Source organism: Ixodes scapularis, unplaced genomic scaffold (genome assembly GCF_016920785.2).
Source record: "Ixodes scapularis isolate PalLabHiFi unplaced genomic scaffold, ASM1692078v2 PGA_scaffold15__6_contigs__length_5221840, whole genome shotgun sequence".
NCBI lineage: Eukaryota > Metazoa > Arthropoda > Arachnida > Ixodida > Ixodidae > Ixodes > Ixodes scapularis.
The window spans coordinates 1,624-18,112 of record NW_024609841.1 but is presented as its reverse complement, the minus strand read 5'-3'; the positions used below and the strand labels follow the sequence as shown (position 1 = coordinate 18,112).

General features: G+C 43.7%; 1 protein-coding gene across 1 annotated transcript; it reads right to left on the bottom strand.

Annotated features, from left to right (window-relative positions):
• Nucleotides 1–2,082: 2,082 nt before the first annotated feature.
• LOC121835627 (protein kinase C iota type-like) lies at nucleotides 2,083–16,012 on the bottom strand (the record flags this gene model as incomplete). Its single annotated transcript, XM_042290058.1, has 6 exons — nucleotides 2,083–3,988; nucleotides 6,636–6,717; nucleotides 7,354–7,424; nucleotides 9,233–9,340; nucleotides 13,063–13,192; nucleotides 15,989–16,012. Coding segments are annotated over 6 exons (461 nt in total), but the record flags the coding sequence as incomplete, so codon positions are not given.
• Nucleotides 16,013–16,489: the final 477 nt, after the last annotated feature.

The following is a 16,489-nucleotide window of genomic DNA, read 5'->3' as shown; positions in this document are numbered from 1 at the left end:
AAATTACTTCAGTAAAACCAAACTGCTACATCCATTCAATGGAGCCCTTTACACACAAAAGTACAATAGTTCCCAGACCATAGTCTGCAGACTATACATGCCTAAAAGTTAATATTTCACTCTGCAGACTATCTGCAGGTGCAGAGGATACAATACATTTTGTGTCTTTCGTTCTAGATATTTTACAATACAATATTTACAATATGTTTTGCTTTGCTGAAGTGAGAAACAGGTCATACTGTCAGTGTGTCGTCCAGGCCTTTGATGTCTTGGGGTTGACAGGCTGTTAGCTTAAGTGCCTCCAGGCAATCTTTGTTTGTCAAGCTTAATCCTCATGAGCTCTGTGATTCAGTTTGAATTTGCCCCTGTGAACTATACACCGAGTGGGGACTGTATAAGAAAAACACTTTTTTCGAGCCAAAATTAACCCTTGTGGGCTTCACGCCGGGTGCGGACGAAGAAATATTGTAGCGGTTTATTTCCTTAGGGCATTGAGACATTACAGAGTGGAGTGGACAGAAATATCTAATTGCAAACAAACACATTAAAAACTAAATCAAAATATTGTTAACAAGACCCCGAATTCATTATCACACTGCATCTTTAAATTCGGTGCAATCAGCTATGCCAGCGATAAGTAGGGGGGATGATTCTTGCCTAGTGATGACATAGGCGGGAATGACTGACAATAGGTGGAGGTGTGACAAAGGGGGATGTCATTGTGGTGGTGGATCTTATGAAATAAATACAGGCGAGATATGTTTCTGCAGACAGAAAGGCGTGTTGTCCTCTCAAGTTGCGGGATGTTTTTGTAACATTTTATAAGTTATCACAGATGCATCGCCTTAATGTTACCTTTGAAACATAGGCTCTTTGTTTCTGGATTATATTGCCCTAACATTTCTGCAGCAACATTTCAGTAACATACGTAAAAGTAGTGTAACGTTGCATCTCACTTGTGTAACATTGTGTTGATGTTTCGAAATAATGTTTTTGCAATATGGTTTAAGTAATATTGTCGTTACATTGTTACACGTTGCATAACGTTGCACAACATTAGCCACGTTGCAGTAACGTTCCTGCAACATCTCGTGCTACTAGGGGCGCATACGGCGCCACCTCGACGTGAACCTCTAGCGCCGCAGTATTCACGACGCCATGAAGATCGGGCGTACGTCCGCCCAGAACAAGCTGCTCCACGAAAGACCGACGTGTGGAGGACGGCCGATCGACGCCCGTTGTGCTACCACTGCGGGGAGGCCGACCATATCTACCGTCGTTGTCCCTACCGGCAAATGGGCCTGCGTGGGTTCCACCCGAACGACCCACGCCCGAGGTACGGCGAACGCCCTCACGACATCGAGGAGTACCTCCGACGTTCCCCCTCCCCAGTGTCGTCACTCCGCCGTGAAGCCCGCTCCCCATCGCCACGACGTTCAGCCTCCCCAGCGCCACGATCCCGCCGAGAGAGCCTGTCTCCCCTGCGTCGTCGGGAAAACTGAGTGCGGCAACGCCTGGAGGTGACGTTGCCGAAAACGACGGAAGCAAACAGCCTCCAAGAACGCCGGAGCGCTCCCACTCTCTCGACGCCCCGCATTGCACCGACGCGCCTGCGACGGTGTCCAACAACCTAAATGTTGTTATCGATGGCCAAAACGCATCGGCACTCGTTGACACCGGGGCAGACTACTCAGTATTGAGTGGGAGGCTCTCTCGCCACCTTCGAAAAGTCACGACGCCGTGGGATGGACCGCAGATACGAACCGCCGGAGGACACCTCATCACGCCTGTCGGAAGGTGCACCGCTCGCGTCGAAATTCACGGCGAGACGTGTCCTGTGAAATTCGTCATTCTACAAGACTGTTTGTCTTGTAGAATGACGTGTGGAGCACGACTTGCACAATAGAACTTAACAATACCGCATTGATTCAACATGCATAAAATCACCAACTCTTGTTAATTCTTGGCACAAATTAGGTGAAACACCCAGTATATGCACATAATTTATGTATCAAAATCAGATCTCAGCTTAGTATTTCTGCAGGGTGTGCAAGCTCGGCTACTTTAAGGACAACACCACCATGTAGAACAACTGTCTTTTAATGGCGTGTGGGTTATACAGGGACAGAATGTGTAGAAATTAAGTATATCGTGCCTCTATTATAAACAAAATGCAGCACATATACATAATAAGTCCTTACAGCAGGCATCTTATTGAAAGAAATATCATTTGCATGCACCATGCCACTGCATTGCAGACCCAGTAAAGTCTCTGAAAAGAATGTGAACACCTTTAATTTCACATATGTCAGCCTCCTTTGCAATACCGTAATAGGAAGCGAGGATAAAAGTTAATCACCAATAAAAACAGTTCTTCAGCAATTCTAAGCACAGATTTTAAAGGTACCTCAGATTGAAAGCAGCGCACAACAGATTCTAAAATTTATTTGCAGGAGATACTCTAATGTGACTAGATTTTCGGGCAATTTGGAAATGTACTGATTCCTCTAAAAAATGGAATGAACAGTGATCAAAACATTAAAAAAAATGATTACCCAGCCCAATTTTTTTTTTCCATTTTTAAATTTTGTTAAAATGTTTAACACTGAAAGACTAGATGCACGAGCAAGAAACCTGGTTGTGCAACATTTCAGCACCTTGTCAGAAATAAGAGGACAAAAAAGTAGGCACATTGGCAAATTTAATTACCATTTAAACCAGTATCCAGAAGTAGCACGAAAAACAAGAAAAAAAAAACAATTCTGAGTCAAGTAAACTGCATCTGCATCAAGCACAAGTACTCCCCGACATAAAAACTTATCCCATAAAACAATAAACACACAGGCTGTGCATAACATGAAGAGGTTGTAAGAGGACATTTCCATCTGATAACTACCTATGCCTTAAAATAGAGTACTCTCATAACAACCCACATGCATGAGGCACTTTTTGCAGAGCACAAGCAATCTATATGTGCCTAATTAAATTTAAAAACACAGTCAAGGCCAACATTAGTTGTTCTAAGAAAAGCAAGATGCCGAAGGTTTAAGCAGGACAATATTATGGGTGTACTACAAGATGCAGAAATTATTAGTAGTGTCTCAGCAAAGAAGGTGCACTATTCACATTATGAAACCTGACACTCTTTTAGCAATCAATGCATTTTAACTTCATGAAAGTAGATTTCACTCAATTCAGGCACACATTTGTTTCGAAAGTCCTTTTTAAACAAATATTCTGGAAATATTTAAAAACTTTCAGCTTTAATTAGGGTAAGAACTTGATGCCTCTTAATATGTCAAAAGTTCCAGCACTTTGCCTTTTTAAAGAAATTGAAGACAATGATAACAGAGTACAGTCAATTATAGCGATACAGAAAAAAACACGCACACACACAACTCACTGCAGAGTCCATTCAACAGAGTTACATGCACGCAAATGCATGTCCTTAGATGCATAAAACATTTTATTTGTCTAAAGATTTCATTCGAAACAGTATAACTACTTATGTACAGGCAAACAAACAAAGACATGTGACTGCAGTCTTTTTTTCAGACCTGCAGCAGTCTTATTGCTCGCGCAATCAAAAACGACGCAACTCTTAAAATCTGAATGCAAATTGATCCATTTTGCTCGTCAGCATTAAAACAAAAAGTGCACTCTTATTAATGCATTCTAAAATAAAAAAAAAAAAGGTTAACATTGTGAATGCGTAACAAGCGGTCAAATGCTGATGCTACCGGAGCATACCAGAGGTCCAAAATGTCTTCTCTGCCGACGTCGCATTCAGTGTCGCCTTTCACTTGGTCTCTGTGCTTGTAACACGAGTTGGTCAAAAGAAACAATCGAGTCCACTCTCCGACCAATGCGACGGCTGCGCACGACGTCGGGGAACGGATGTACGGTGTCACCTCGCCGTGCAGCAAGCCGTGAATGCTCTCATCAACTTGCCTTCATCCTGGGAGGGTGTGGATCTTCCACTGGTTCCCTGGTGGTCACACAATAAGAGTCGGGCATTAAGGGCACACATCACTGGCAAGTCTGAAATCTCAAAAAATTTACGAAAGGATTTACATTACATCACGAAACTGTTAATGCATTTCTTAAATGGTCTGACCAAGAACCACCAAATGAGCTACGCTTTGAAGTAACGTTTCCTCGGCCATAGTGTCCACAACATCAGTGTTGCAAGTAGCCACCAGCTTTCACCAGTGCCTTACAGAAAATGCAGTGTGCTTTGCCATCATCCTGCTTGCCAAGACAGTTCACTTCAAGCGAGCAAAAAAAAGCACTGCTAGGGTACCCTACATAATTAATTCAAAGGAGAAAACAAATTTTGCTGAGCTGTATTGTGTCTGTGATGTACTGGTACATAAGCAGGCTCAAGGGTTATCCTCACAGCCTCATCGTGAAGAGAAGTCACAAAATACACGCTCGGGTCTAAAAGCGGCTCGACGGCCGCTTTTAGCTCAGCCTGTCGAGCCTGTGTCAGAAAAACAACACCTGAAAAGTGTTTGTAGCTACATTTAAATTAAATTAACCTCGTGATCGACTTTTCACTCCATGAATGAACCATATGGTGAGTGATGAGATAGCTTGCATATGACATAGTATTGGCTTCAGAAGAGATAGATACAAGGTAAACCTATTTGAAAGTAGGTTGACCAATCATAAAGAAAGCCTCTGTGTGTACTTTGCCACCAGAGCACAACGTGCCCGCTTAAAAGAGTGACCCGCTTTAGGAGATTGAGCAAACGTTATACCCAGCACTAACCAACCACCCCTCTCTCTGTAGCTTCAATTTATTTATTTATTTACGAGCCCTCAGGGCCCTCGCAGTTCTGAGGGTACTTGCAAATATATAAATAAATAAACAAAGAGTGACCTGCTCTGGGACACTGGACATCACATGCCCAAAAGAGTGATCTGCTTTGAAAGGCATTGCATCTAAACTAAACACTGGACCTACTTTGAGACACTGAACATAACGCACCCAAAACAGAAACTTGTTTTCAGACATGTGAGCATGACATACCATATTTTCCCGTGTATAAGACGTACCCCCCACTTTTCGCAAGTTTCTAAGTGAAAATTAGCATATAAGATGCACCTGTGTATAATATGCACCGCCGAAAATTTTGGAAAAAAAGTGTGTCTTATACATCGGAAAGTATGGTACTCAAAAGGGTGGCCCCGACTTGGGATGCTAAGCGCATATTCAAAAGAGTGACATAGAGAGTGCAACACTATGTATCCAAAAGAGTGACCTCCTTTGAGGTGCCAAGCATGGTGTTCTACTTGAAAAAAAAAAAATAACCTGCTTCGAGACATCCGAGTAGCAAATTGTTTATACTGCCGGAAATTAGTCTGCCTCGATGGGTGTCTGGTGTCTCAGCTGTAAGCGAGGAATCTAGCCAGTGCAGTAGATACATGACCCCACGCTGGTACAATGCTCATCCAGATCGAGACGGGCAGGGGTGGGGATTGAACCCAGGATCCCGGGGTTCTGCGGCGCAAGCTTTCGCTCCCCGTGCTCCGAGCTGGTGTGCGCCAGCTCACACAAATGCCGGGAGATTGGCCACCGATCGCCCCACATCCGAGTAGAATGTACAGTTGGCTGCAAGGGTTTACGGGACACGGGAACGCCTGCCAAAATGCGCCCCTGCGCCTTCTTATGGAGCGACGCAAATCTCAAGAAGCACGCTTTGCGCGTGCACGTCATTTCGTGCTCATGGCCGTGTTTTTTACACGCTTTTGTCCGATGCGCACGAGATAGCTGGGATTGGTGCAAGATGCCTCTTTGCCAGCCGTCATTCTGTGCGTCTCAGTCACCGCGATGGGCGACAGAGCTCGCATGCTCCAGGCATCATTTCGGGGCACCTTGTGCCGGTCCCCGTTGTCTTCTGCGCGTTGGACGGAAGCTAGTAAAAAAGACGCAACAGTGAGCACGGAAGGAAGTGCATTCTCGAAGCACGAGTCTTGAGAGTGGCCATGTGCCTTCAGAAGGTGCAGCAAGTCCTCTTGGCTGGAAGTCCCGTGTCCCACAAACTTCTGCTGGCGATTGTTCATAAAGAGTGACATGCACGCCTTGGGACAATGAGCATTGTACCCTAAAGGGTGACCTGCTTTGGGACAGTTTGACCTATAGATTGTATTTGAAAATACCCTCTTCTCTGACAAAATCAAACAGCTCTTACATACTTTATGGGAAAGCAAATAAGCAGAACCCCATTCTCGCAAAAACAACCTCTTTTAAAAAAAATAAGGTAGCCTGGAATTTAACTTTTTTGTACAACCTTGCCTGCTTTGAAATGCAATATTGCATCCAATGTCTACTTTATAAAGCCTTTCGAGAAAGAATATAGTACTGAACAAAAAAGTGAAAGGTTCCCAACTTACATGCCTGTAAAGAACAGAGAGATATGCGCAATGGCCTGAGTGTACAAAAAGACACGAAACTAACGTAAGAACTGTAATTGCTTCTCCTCCATATAAGAAAAATATTTGTAGTAACAAGATTCGAGTGACATAGGGATCATTTTGATGCTGATATTGACAGTGCTCGAGAAAAAATACCTCTTCATCTATAATTAGTAATAAGCAATAAAGTGACCTCGGAACATTTGGAAACTTACATTTGCATTGTGCCCACAGAACTGTTTTTGCACACAGTTTCTGTTTTCACGTGGCAAGACTTGTGGCAAAGCAAGTTGCATCCTGGGAGCAGAAAAAGATTACGAGAAGATATTAACGGGGGTTTAAAATTGAAAAGGGTATTTGAACCTAATTAAAATAAAGACTACACGAAAAAAAAAAAAATGCTGCGCAATATCTCTACAGTAAAAACTAGCAGCCATACTGAAACTATGAATGAACTGTAGAAAAGTTGAAGTATGCCTTCAATAGTGGTGGGACAGGCTGTTTAGATACCGATATTAATGGAGATACGATGCGGTCAGGTTTTCACCGAAAAAATGCTCGCCATAGTAAAAACAAAAATGATACATACAGCTATATTAAGGATCTCTTCTTTCGTTTTTGTCTGTCATCTACGCAGTATGTCACCACAGATTTTTTGTGTTATTGACTTCATCCTGGCTTTTAGTATCATTGACTTAATCGTCAGGACAGCTCTTCAAAATAAAAATAAATTGCATCAAAGAATCGAGGAGGTCCTGAAATGTCAAATTTTGGTCTAAATTTATTCAGCTTTGAGTAAAGTTACGCCTTTTAGTCAAAGGGCTATGTACCTCTTTGAAGAAATATCGACATCAAATAATATGTCAAAAAATAGGATATGTATGGTTCTCTTCACTTTGACACTGCAAGCTCAGAAATAAAAGGCGCGCTCACCCCTACACACGTAGCCTTGCTTTCCTAGCCTTCGTGTGAGTAGCCTCGCACAGATGTGACATGCAGTCCCCCTGCAAAAAGGAAGCATTGTGTTTGTCAAGAAGGAGCTCTCCAGAGCCCATGACGTGTGGGAGCGTCCCAATTTTAGCAAAGTGTTCCGCTATTTTGTTGGAAGTTTACCGTGGGTTTCCTGGAGCCTACCCCTAGTTGCACGATTCTAATGTGCAACTCTTTTTTCCCCAAACAATGCACCGTAAATTATATGCGCATAACAATCAGACCCAAAGAGCAAAATTAAACGAAAGCCTCGGTCGGTATCGGAAGGACAGCCCCATTGATGTGGACGTAACATGCTGCGGTGTTAACATTAGGTGGCACAAACTATTGCCCGATACAATGGGTGCAGTAAATATCAACCATCCATCGCATGTTGTCAACCATCACTTGCACGTTTTCGCATTCGCCACTTTTATTTTCAAAAACATGGCTCCAATGGCATGTTGCGTTATTCCTGCAAACCCACGATTGTCTTTTAAATGCCTCCAACACAGACTCCCCGCCTTTTACCGAGCTTTGGCAGCACACTCCAAGCTCACCAGACGTCAAAGTGTTATCAAAGGTAGAAAACTCGGGCTAAGAACTTTCTCATTTGCAAGGAAAAAAAAGTTATCTTCATTACAACGTTTCTTTTAAGTTGACACACCCCCTAGGAGGGTGGTCATGCTAGAGGATGCATAACAGAATTTCAGGTCTGTTGGTTAAGTGGGAAGGAAATTAGGGCAGCTTTTATCAGCAAAACGCCTACATTGTTTAGTTAATCTAAAATATCACAATATTCAAGATTTTTATTCGCTCAATACGTAGCAGAATGCCTAGGAAATGCGGCTATAAAAAGCTTTTTGTAAAAAGACTTATTTCTATCAGTCTTCTCTTCCGCAAAATTCATCAACTTTTTCGTCTTCTGTGTCTTCGACAAAATGTCAACATTTTTTACGAAAGACATCCATAAAGTGACAAACTCCATAGCCGCAATGCTTATTAAATTTCCGTCAGGAAAAGGGAAGAATGAGCCCTCCCTGTATTGCAATTATCGAACGATAGATTGACCAAAATGGAACTTTTACCAAAAAGTGGAATGGAGAAAAATGTGTGCGCTCCAAACCCTACCTTTTCTTTAGCTTCTGTGGACAGAAATAATTTATAAAAAATTAACTATGCAGTGTAGACTGGTGAAAAGTTCTGGGAATACTCTGGATTTTGGTGGATAGAAATATGTAATTTTTCAAAATCAATGTTTTTTGCACAATATTTGTTTTGCTGGGTAGTGTGTCCCCTTAAGCAAAAAGTAATCGTCCTGGGAGGAAAAAAAAATTAATTGAAGCAGGACTGCACGCTCTGGACGTTGTGGTCTAGGAATGGTGGGAAACGTCTTCTCGAGACTCCGACAAGGCCTAGTATTCTGTTCACGACATTGGCAACACAGCAGGTTTCTCCCACTAAACTAAGAACCAAAGAGTTAAGTGAAAGAAAAAAAGAAGCGAGATGCTACGAATATGCGAGAACCTGTGGGACACCAGGCTCCTGAGGAGCAAACCATTCGGCCTGCACAAAATACCGTTTCACTATCGAAAAAGAAGGCGTATCCTTCCTTCTCATGCCACATCTTCGCGACCAGAATGGCAACCTTAATTTGCTGGAAATACCAGAATGACCAGAACAGCTACGATGTGCGAGCGATAATAAGCTCTCCCGCTCACAATGCAGGCAGACAAAAGCGGCGTGTTGGTTAAATGGCATTCCCCGATTAAATAAATGAATCCCGCAGTGATAGAGAAGCAGCTGCTCTACTGGAAGGATGCCTTTACACCTTTGGACTTACCCAGGCAGATGTTTTGCCACAAACACGTGGTCGTTGTAGATGTGCAGCTTCACGCCTTTCCTCCGCCACTTGCTTCGGTGGGCCAGAGACGGGGGAATCAGGTAGTGCCTGCCGAGAGAGCAAGATTGCGTTGGCAAGCAAAACGGGACAACGAGGCATCTGTGTCACAGACAGGGCAACACTACGCTACCAGTAATTACCCTGTGAGACACAGTTTTAGTTTGGACCGATCGAAAGTATGCAAGGTGAACTATGAAGTATTGCGTCTAAAGTATACAACCAGAAGCTAGTCATGTGCAAATGGTGGATATTTTAAGTTTTAAGCGAATTCAAAGCAAATACTGGTTTTAGCCGAATATTTTAGAATGGAATATCAAACAGTTTCTCCAAGCATTTCACTACTGCACCATGCTTAAACGAAAACAGAGCTGAACTTGTGAAGGTTGTTCCTGAGCTTCTACTTGTTAACTTTGAAGCTCAGTTATTTTTAATGTAACTATATTTATAAACTGCGGCACAACAATGAATTTCTTGCCGTTATCCTAATCGAGGGGATTTCTAAATTTGCTTGCTATATGCAAATAATTTCTTCGATTACAAACTTGAGAAAAAAAATTAAACTTGCCTCAATCATTTTGATAAACCGAAGGAACAATAAATGTGTAGTGCATGTGTTAAGCCTGCGTTATGATTTTGCTATGCTTGGCTGCAGGGAGCTTTAAATGGTAGGAATGGGCGAATATTCAGTTATTACGAATAGCCAATCGAATTCTGTTCTATTCGACATTCGCTTTGAATCGAATTATTCGACAATATAAAATTATTCGACCTTTCTAAATACAGTCAAACCAGACAATATCGAACCCGTTTACATCGAATTATTCCTTATATTGAACAATTTTTGTGCACAGTAATGTTACAGCGATAATATATGGCAAAAACTATGGTTACATCGAACAAAAATAGCAGCTGCTACCGATATATCGAACTGCCAAGAGCGCCGTTTTGCTCTGCAAGCTGGCTTTCCCCCAGAAGAGAATATTATTTTTTTTAAACAAATAATATTCTCTTTTGCGGAAAGAGCGGGGAGAGGGAGCGCGAAGCACCCTCTCTCCGCTCCCTCCGTAAAATATATTTTTTCTTCCGGGCGGTCGACGCGGCCGCCCGGAAGAAAAAGAAAAAAAAAAAAAAGCCAGCGTGCTCTGCAAGCTGGCTTTCCCCCAATGCGGCTGCTTGCGTTGGGGGAAAGCCAGCTTGCAGAGCAAAACGGCGCTCTTGGCAGTTCGATATATCGGTAGCGGCTGCTATTTTTGTTCGATGGAACCATAGTTTTTGCTATATATTAACGCTGTAACATTACTGTGCACAAAAATTGTTCAATATAAGGAATAATTCGATGTAAACGGGTTCGATATAGTCTGGTTTGACTGTATTTAGAAGGGTCGAATAATTTTATATTGTCGAATAATTCGATTCAAAGCGAATGTCGAATAGAACAGAATTCGATTGGCTATTCGTAATAACTGAATATTCGCCCATTCCTACCATTTAAAGCTCCCTGCAGCCAAGCATAGCAAATCATAACGCAGGCTTAACACATGCACTACACATTTATTGTTCCTTCGGTTTATCAAAATGATTGAGGCAAGTTTAATTTCTTTTGTCAAGTTTGTAATTGAAGAAATTATCGCCCGGAAGAAAAAAAAGTACACCATCTTCCCGAGGGGAACCATGGGGTGATGCGGAGCATCGTTCCATCACACTTCATCGGAAGAACGGAGTGAAGTGGAGTCAACAGCGGTGAACTGAACGCGAGCAGAAGTTGGTTTGCTCTTTAGGTTTATACAGCCTTGATGGAGATGCGCCTCAACGGGTAACCGGTCTCTTAGCTGTAGATGAGAAATTTAGCCAGTGCAGTACAACCGCTAACCTGGGATTCTTAACGTGCATCACGCAGTAGTGATCACACGAACGCGTGCCGGTACGAAGTTCATCCAGATCGAAACGGGCGGGGGCGGCGGGGATCGAACCCAGGAGGTTCCCAGCGCAAGCTTTCGCTTTACGCTCCGAGCTGAGACGCGTTAGCCCACTCGGCCACTTCCTCCCCTTGAACGCGCGCAGCGCGCTACCGCTGCTTATATTCACACTTGAAGGAGAGGAAACTAGAGGAGGAGAGTTGCGCATGCGGTGTGAGTAGAAGCGAACGCACGCGAAGTGCACGCAGATGGTAGAGAGAGAGAAAGCGGAGAGAATAACGCGCAGCTGTTGGAGAGAGGGAAGGAGGAGTGTTGCACATGCGTGGTGTGAGTGCGGACTACGACGCCGCGGGACATAGGCCCGAGCAAGAGATGCTCCGCATCTAAAAGTTAGCTTGCTCTGCTAGCCGGCTTCCCCCAACGCACAACCGTTTTAGGGGAAAGCCAACTTGCAGAGCAAAACGGCGCTGTGCAGGTGCTCCTGCTCGGACGTGCTCCGTGCTCTCGGCGTAGTTAGGCGCTAATGCGCGAATATAGAAAACAGCGGCCTCAGCATTTTGGAGTCCGTCGACAGCGTAGAAATATATATCTATCGCGGATGCAATGCAGCAGAAGATGCAAGTCTACTTCATTTTGTAATATTTCACCAGAAAGTATTTTTGAGAGCGGAATTCATTAAAACTTTTATATCGAATTACCCGCTATATCGAACTGGTAGACTTTTTTTGCGAGTTCGATATAAACGGGTTTGACTTACTCTGGCTTGGATTTCCGGCCAGGTGACGCAAGCTTCCGACCCATTCCGTGCTTCCGAACTCAATACACTTGAAATTAACAATTACGGTACTTCTAATACCAAATAAGGGCAAATATAAAACTATAGTTAAAACATATCTTGTGGTATTTGTTGCTTGTACTATTCAAACTATTCGATTCAAAATTATTCGGTCAAAAAAAACTGCGCTTTGAATTCGATTCGGATTCAAAATCCTCTATTCGCTAATGCCTATGGTTTTGGATGTGCTGCACACACGACACTCATTATCTTGGGGTTTATCAGAATGATTGGGACAAGCTTAAATTTCTTCAAGAGTAGGAGGTGTCACGAGCACATTTTAATGAGATGTTTTCCATGGGTTCTGCTTCTTTGGTGGGTGCATGTAGGGCCTTAAATTCTCAGTACTCTCAGAATTTTAAGAGTCCCTTGTGGCAACTGAAGTTAATCGCGAGGCGAGGATGTTTACTGTGCCCTTTACTCTATCAATCGATTCTTGTCTGAAGTTCCGACGTCGCATGTCCACTGCACTATCCCTTGAAACATTACGATTCCACCCCTTGTCGGGAATCAGCTGCGCATGCTGACAGTCTTCTGCAGCAGCAAACTTTGCTAAACTAGAATCCTCACAGAGTTTGCTCGACTGTACTTGTTGCTTACAAAACAACAGCCTAATCATCTGAGATTCATATCCCTGGTGTGGGTTTACTCTTTTGCTTCGAAGGCCACTTCTTCGATGTCGCCCTGTTGGCACTCTGCGCTCACTGCACCACTGTCTCAGGCGCCCGCCCCTGGCTGGTGCTCACCCGATACCACGCAGAAGAAAAGGGCCCGGACCTTTCCCCCGAACGTTATCGCACGAGGATCCACGCAGCGTCATTTAGCTCGCTTCAGCACCGCCGACAGCACATCTTCCAGTGTCTCACTACAAGCTCGACGCTAGCACGTGGCGACGCCAAGACGGACGCGTCTGCCATCTCGCGGCATTTTTCGAGTTTCAGCATGTTTGCCACTTGGGGTGGGACCCACTAACGATGACGTCACGTGCGGGCCTCCTTTTCTCGATGGCGTTTGCTCACCTGAGCACCCCGTCCTCCTTTGCCTCCACAACGAGGAGCGACTTGTCGCTGACAAAGGTCCGGCTCGAAGCTGCGCTGATCCCAGAGCCCTCGCTGATGCTACTCCGCGTGCTGCCATTGTTGCGGGCACCTGGAACGTCAAAAAAGCACCCAGTGAATCAACATGGTTCCTGACTGAAATGAGTCAAGGTCAAGTTAGGCTTTTTACCAGTGGCATAATATAATTGATTAGTACTGTAGACAATAAAGCCTGATTCACACACTTGCGATTGCTTAGGAGTCTGTGCCTTAAAACTACTTCAAATCTTTTATGACGAGCAAACACACTGGTGGCGTCTATTGGGAAGCTGTGAAACACTTGGCATTTCGGTATATTTCTTTTTTCTTTTTTTTTTTTTTCAAGCATCATTCTTTCTTTCTTGGTTTGAAAAACTTATGACATTGCTGTAAATGACCATTTTTCACAGGGTGTCCCCCTCAAGAAATTGCAGGGTTTTTTCCGCCGCTAAACTAAAGTATGCATCGCCAAATGCCCATTCTCCAAGTAAAGCTAGGAGTGCTATAAGTCCGTACCAGATGCCAAAGTTTCAGCCCGAACCTATACACAAACTCATCTCTGTTACGTCACGGCGCGGTGGTGGCGCGTCAGTCGCACTTCCGGTCTGGAACTGTGGGCAGAAGTCCCTATGCCAGACATGTATTCCTGCATTGTTTTGAAAGGAACCAAACAAAAAACCTGCCTTCTCGTAAAAAAACTGCGACTGGGGCCGTACCAAAAGTGTCGAGAAAAGTTTGAAGGTCAGTTTTCACGTGCTCGGTTCGTCCGAGGATCTGGATATGTGCCGTGAAAAGGGCAAAGCAGACGCCGTCGGACAAAGATTGCTTAAGTGGGAAGCACTTTGGGTTGAATTCACGGATACTTGTGGTCATCAGATTTATTTGTTTTGTTCCAACATGAACGCGAGAAAACCGTCAAGTTGTGCGGACCACCTGCGGATTACGTTCAGTGCGTCTTCAAGTTCAAACGGCCTTCTGATCATTTGAGCTGTCCTCTGCTCTTTCAAACGTTTCTGCTTGTCGTCTGCTCTCTTAGACGACGCCGGCCCGTAGACCAATGGTGGCGCGGTACTTGCGATAAGAAGTAAGTGCAGGCCTCAAAAGACTTAAATTTGAAGGTTGGTAAGCAGGCTCGATGTAAACAGTAGATACAAGGAGATGTTGACCACTGTTACCAGGGACCATCACTGACTTGCTATGCCTAAATGACTTAATCCGATCCTGCTTGCGATTTTCAGTATCGACGTCAACCATCTCAGCTACGGTTCACGCTTTTGCAGCCCGAGCGGCGTCGCGACTGAAAATTGCGAGCAAAATCTCATCATGTGAACTTAGCATTAGCGTACATACTGCGGCGTCCACGCGGAATGAATCGCCACATGTCACATTATTCACGCTAAGTTTTGCGGTGTAACGAGCCTCGGTAATTTCGCTGACGCCGCTCAAGTAGTCGGACATCGCCAGGAGGACGTAGAATCAACAATTTGAACGCGAAGAAGAGCACGGGGACTCACACCGACGCCGGCAACATTGTATTTCAATGGTTTTTTATGGGCAATGGCGAGCTTCTTGCCCACACCCCCATTGCGCATGCGCGGCGGCGGTGGCGTCCGCTAGGGGCGCTCCAGTTTGTTTGTAAACGTGAGTTGGTGTATAGTATGTCTCGTCAAAAGTTTTAAGTGATGTTCTAAAAAATTCAATGGGAAAATGGAACCTATTTTTGCCCGTTTACGGTTTCTGGCGCCATAGAGCTCCATGTATTCAAAAGCTCCGTCGGCCGCCATTTTCCCTTTGAAATTTTCAGAAAATAACGTAACTTTTGAATAAAATATTAGCTTGGGCTGAAACTAGGGCACCTGGTTCTGATCTCAAGTGCTGCCTTTGGGTGGAGAAATGAGCGTTCGGCGATGCATAGTTTACTTTTGCGGTGGAAAAAACCCTGCGAATATTTGTGTGGGACACCCCGTATAAATATTTGTTGCGACAAATACCACGAAACCTTCGCTCTAGTAAAATGCAGTTCGAGGGTCCCCTCGTACATGACGTAGCGTGATCTCTCGTCGTACAAGAATGCAAGAACTCAGTTGTAAGGGAATGCAAGTGTGTGAACGAGCCTTTAATTTCTGCAAAAACCCCAGTTTTGCAACTCGAAAGATATTGCAAAACATTTATGGCATAAATAGACCGCACGATGGTAACAAATATATCACGCAACACTCCCAGTAGCGAAATTTTGTGCTTGCAAAATATTCCCGGAACCAACACTTTGCGAAATACATTAAAATTGAGCCCACGAAAATAGTGGTTTGTAGCAAATAAGTTCCAGCTTCAGTGACTCATTGCTTCCAAAGCAACAATGCGAGCAACTGTAGCCTAGTGACATATCTGTAGCAAATTATACAAATACATTTTAGAATTATGTCGATGAATATAGAGGCATTTGTGCCGATTTAGTCTCAGCGTCAGCAACACACATTATCGCCTCCTCAAGCTCTACTGTGAGCGGAGTGCTGCATAAAAACAGAACTGTCACAATATTTTTTCAGCACTCGAAATTAAGTCACTGGTCAGCACTAGCAGCACAGCCGGATGTTGTAGGAGATATTGTAACAAATTCTTGTCTTAACGGGACAAATGTACCCAAGTAATAAGGAATTAAATGACACACTTACACCTTGGGCATAATACATATGGTAGAAACCAATTCTGCAGTATTTTTAAACTTTCAAAGCGCTGCAGCATGTTCTCAACACACAGTTAGAAAAAAAAGCTTGCCCGTGACAAGTGCTTAATGTTGTGCCTATGCAACGATATAGAAATCACTCGAGCATTTTTGAAACAAAGGAAATATTTTGGCAGTGGCACATACCTGGAACATCCAAGTGAGAGTTTCCTGAAGAAAATGTACAAAACTGGTTATCGCAACTGAAGCATGAAGAAAACAAACGACATAAGAACCTATGGCACAGACAGAGGAAAAAAGTGTAATATATAATTGTACCGATTGAGCATGCAAAGTCAAACTGGTGTCAGAGTTGCATTTGTATGTTTGAGGAAGGTATTTCCCATTTGGTAGTCAAAACAAGCACCAAATTATTGATTTATAGCATACCAATGGGAATAAGTATCTCTACAAGCGAGATCACAGTTAGAACAAAGAGACAAAGTTTTCCCCATCTTTTCCACAACACGAGGACAGCCAGTGAAATTAGGTACGGAAGAGTCGGAATGTGCTTGCATATAGCATCCATTTGACCGGTAAGAGTGGGCTGTTTGATGCAACCTTGTATTGTATTATGTGAGAATGTGGCAGTGCAGGTTTGGTTCATGCTAACTATCATCTAGTAGTTAAGAGTAGTATGTGCACATG